General features: G+C 42.2%; 1 protein-coding gene across 1 annotated transcript; it reads left to right on the forward strand.

Annotated features, from left to right (window-relative positions):
- LOC107647172 lies at positions 362 to 844 on the forward strand. The gene has a single exon (XM_016351289.1). It carries the CDS (start codon positions 362 to 364, stop codon positions 842 to 844), a length of 483 nt encoding a protein of 160 aa, XP_016206775.1.

Genomic DNA, 2,867 nt, shown 5'->3' on the forward strand with positions numbered 1-2,867 from the left:
AGCAGTGGATTATGTCTCTAAATGGGTGGAAGTAATTCCTACCCGTTGTGATGACGCCAATACCGTTGCTTCGTTCTTGAAAAATAACATTGTCTGTAGATTTGGATCACCACGAGCAATCGTGAGCGACCAGGGAACCCATTTTTGCAACAGGAAAATTGAGGCGTTGATGAAAAGGTACGGGGTCATCCACAAAGTATCCACAGCCTATCATCCTCAGACCAATGGGCAAGCAGAAGTATCCAACAGGGAGATCAAGAGAATCTTAGAGAAAGTGGTCAACCCACAACAGAAGGACTGGAGTTCCAGATTGGGAGATGCACTATGGGCATAAAGGACCGCATACAAAACCCCAATCGAAATGAGTCCCTTTCGTATTGTTTTTGGGAAGCCTTGTCATCTCCCTGTGGAAATCCAACATAGAGCCTATTGGGTGGTGAAGAATTGCAATCCAGATTTAAAGGGGGCAGGAATGGAACGTAAACTTCAATTGGAGGAATTAGAGTGTCTTAGGTTAGAAGCATACGAGAATGCTCAGTTTTACAAGGAGAAAGCCAAGACATTCCATGACCAAAATATTAGGAGGAAGAGTTTTAAGATAGGTGATGAAGTGCTTGTGTACAATTCGAGGTTGCGATTGATGCCCGGGAAGTTGAGATCTAGATGGGATGGTCCATTAAAGGTGGTGGATGTCAAGCCTTATGGAGTGGTGGAGGTGATTCACCCTATCAATGGGACCAAGTTTAAAATCAATGGTCATAGGGTGAAGCTCTATCACACTCAACCAAAGAATGCCAAGGAGTTGGAGATATTCCTCCTTGGAGAAGTTTCAAGTGACCAATGAAGCCATGCAAAGTCCAACTTATGACTATAAACCAAAGTGCTCAGTGGGAGACACCCCACCATGGTAACATTGTTCCAACCTTATCTTTTGTATATAGCACTTTGAATTAGTTGCTTTCTTGTGATATGATGATTAGCTTAGATTTGCTTTGGTATTTTTGAATTAAATAAGTTGAATTGCTTGTGGATCACGAATTTATATTTGTTTGAATGATTTGGGGTTGGTATGTTGCTTTGGTATAGGAGGGAACCTTAGTTTTGAAAGGAAAAAATTTTGTGAAACAGGGCACCTGTGTGTGCGTACCACCCTGTGCGCGTGCACACAACTGCATTTTTTACGTCATGTGCGAACGCACGCTACTATGCGCCAGCACGCCCTTTGCAGCACCCTCTGGTGGCAGCGCCAGCACTACCTGTGCGTGGGCACTGCCCTGTTTTATTAGCCCTGTGCGTGCGCACTGCCTTGTGCGTGCGCACTGCCTTGTGCGTACGCACGCATTCCCTTTATCGCGCCTCTTATACGGCCGCACAAACATGTGCGTCCGCACACCGATTGACAGCCCCACTGGTGGGAGCGTCATCACAAGTCGTGCGCGTGAACAACCTCCCCCCATCTTTGTCCCTGTGCGTGCGCACGGACCTGTGTGCACACGCACACATGACTCTTCACCTCAAGCGTTCACAAAAAAAAAAAGAGAAGCTTTCTGTGCGAGCACAGGGCTTTGTGCGCTCGCACAAATTGTTGCAACCCCTCTGGTCAGAGCAACCACACGCTCTATGCGCCTGCATCCCTCCCAGCTTTTTGTCTGTTGTGCGTACGCACACATCCCTTATCTTGCGACCCCTGTGCGTGCGCTCTATGCTGTGCGTCTGCACACGCTCATTGATAAACCACTATTTTATGGTTTATCTTGTGTTCAATTGAGTGATTTTTATCAACTCTTTACCCACTTATTCATACTATTTGCATGTTTTACATTTTCCTTCCTGATTTTGTGCTATGATTGAGAACATGCTTCTTTGGCCTTATATTTGCTAATATTAATCCTCTCTCATTACCATTAGATGTCTTGATATGTGTGTTAAGTGTTTTCAGAGATTACAGGGCAGGAATGGCTTAGAAGATAGAAAGAAAGCATGAAAAAGTGGAAGGAATACAAGAAGTTGAAGGAACTGCAAAGCTGTCAGCCTGACCCTCTCGCACTAAAACGGTCATAACTTGAGCTACAAGGGTTCAAACGACGCGGTTCTAGTTGCGTTGGAAAGATAACATCCGGGGCTTCGATCTGATATATAATTTGCCATAGTTTCCCTGACGATAAGTGACACGAACGCGTGATCTACACGGACGCATTGCAGTGGCGAAAATCAGCGTGTTTAAATTCGCAACCAGCGAATTCTGGGCTGTTTCTGGCCCAGTTCTCGGTCTAGAAAACACAGATTAGAGGCTATAAAGTGGAGGAATGCATCCATTCATAATCAAGCTCTCATAATTCACTTTTCATAATTTAGATGTAGTTTTTAGAAAGAGTGGTTCTCTCCTCTCTCTTAGGATTTAGTTTTAGGATTTAGGATTATTTCTTCTTCATCACAGGTTCAATATTCCTTTAAATTACTTTCTAGTTTTATTTATTCTATTTCCTTAATTGTTATTTATCTTTTCAATTTGGCTTATGGATTCTTATGTTTAATTTGATTCAATACAATTTAAGGTATTTCAGATTTATGAATGCTTTTAATTTAATTTAGATATTTTCCCTTTTGGCTTTGGTTAAATAATTGGTGACTCTTGAGTTATCAAACTCATTGTTGATTGAAAATTGGAATTCTTCAAGAATTAATTCGAATTCCAATAACTCTGACTTTTCCAAAGGAAAGACTAGGACCTGAGGAATAAAAATTAATTCATCCACTTAACTTACCTTCATAGTTAGAGGTTAACAAAGTGGGAGAAAAATCCAATTCTCATTACAATTGATAAGGATGACCAGGATAGGACTTCCAGTTTTCATACCTTGCCAAGA

The sequence above is a fragment of the Arachis ipaensis genome, chromosome B06, assembly GCF_000816755.2.
Source record: "Arachis ipaensis cultivar K30076 chromosome B06, Araip1.1, whole genome shotgun sequence".
Lineage (NCBI taxonomy): Eukaryota > Viridiplantae > Streptophyta > Magnoliopsida > Fabales > Fabaceae > Arachis > Arachis ipaensis.

What these genes read in the sequence shown, in the direction of transcription:
- LOC107647172 (XM_016351289.1), top strand. Translation starts at nt 362, where the DNA reads ATGAGTCCCTTTCGTATTGTTTTTGGGAAGCCTTGTCATCTCCCTGTG.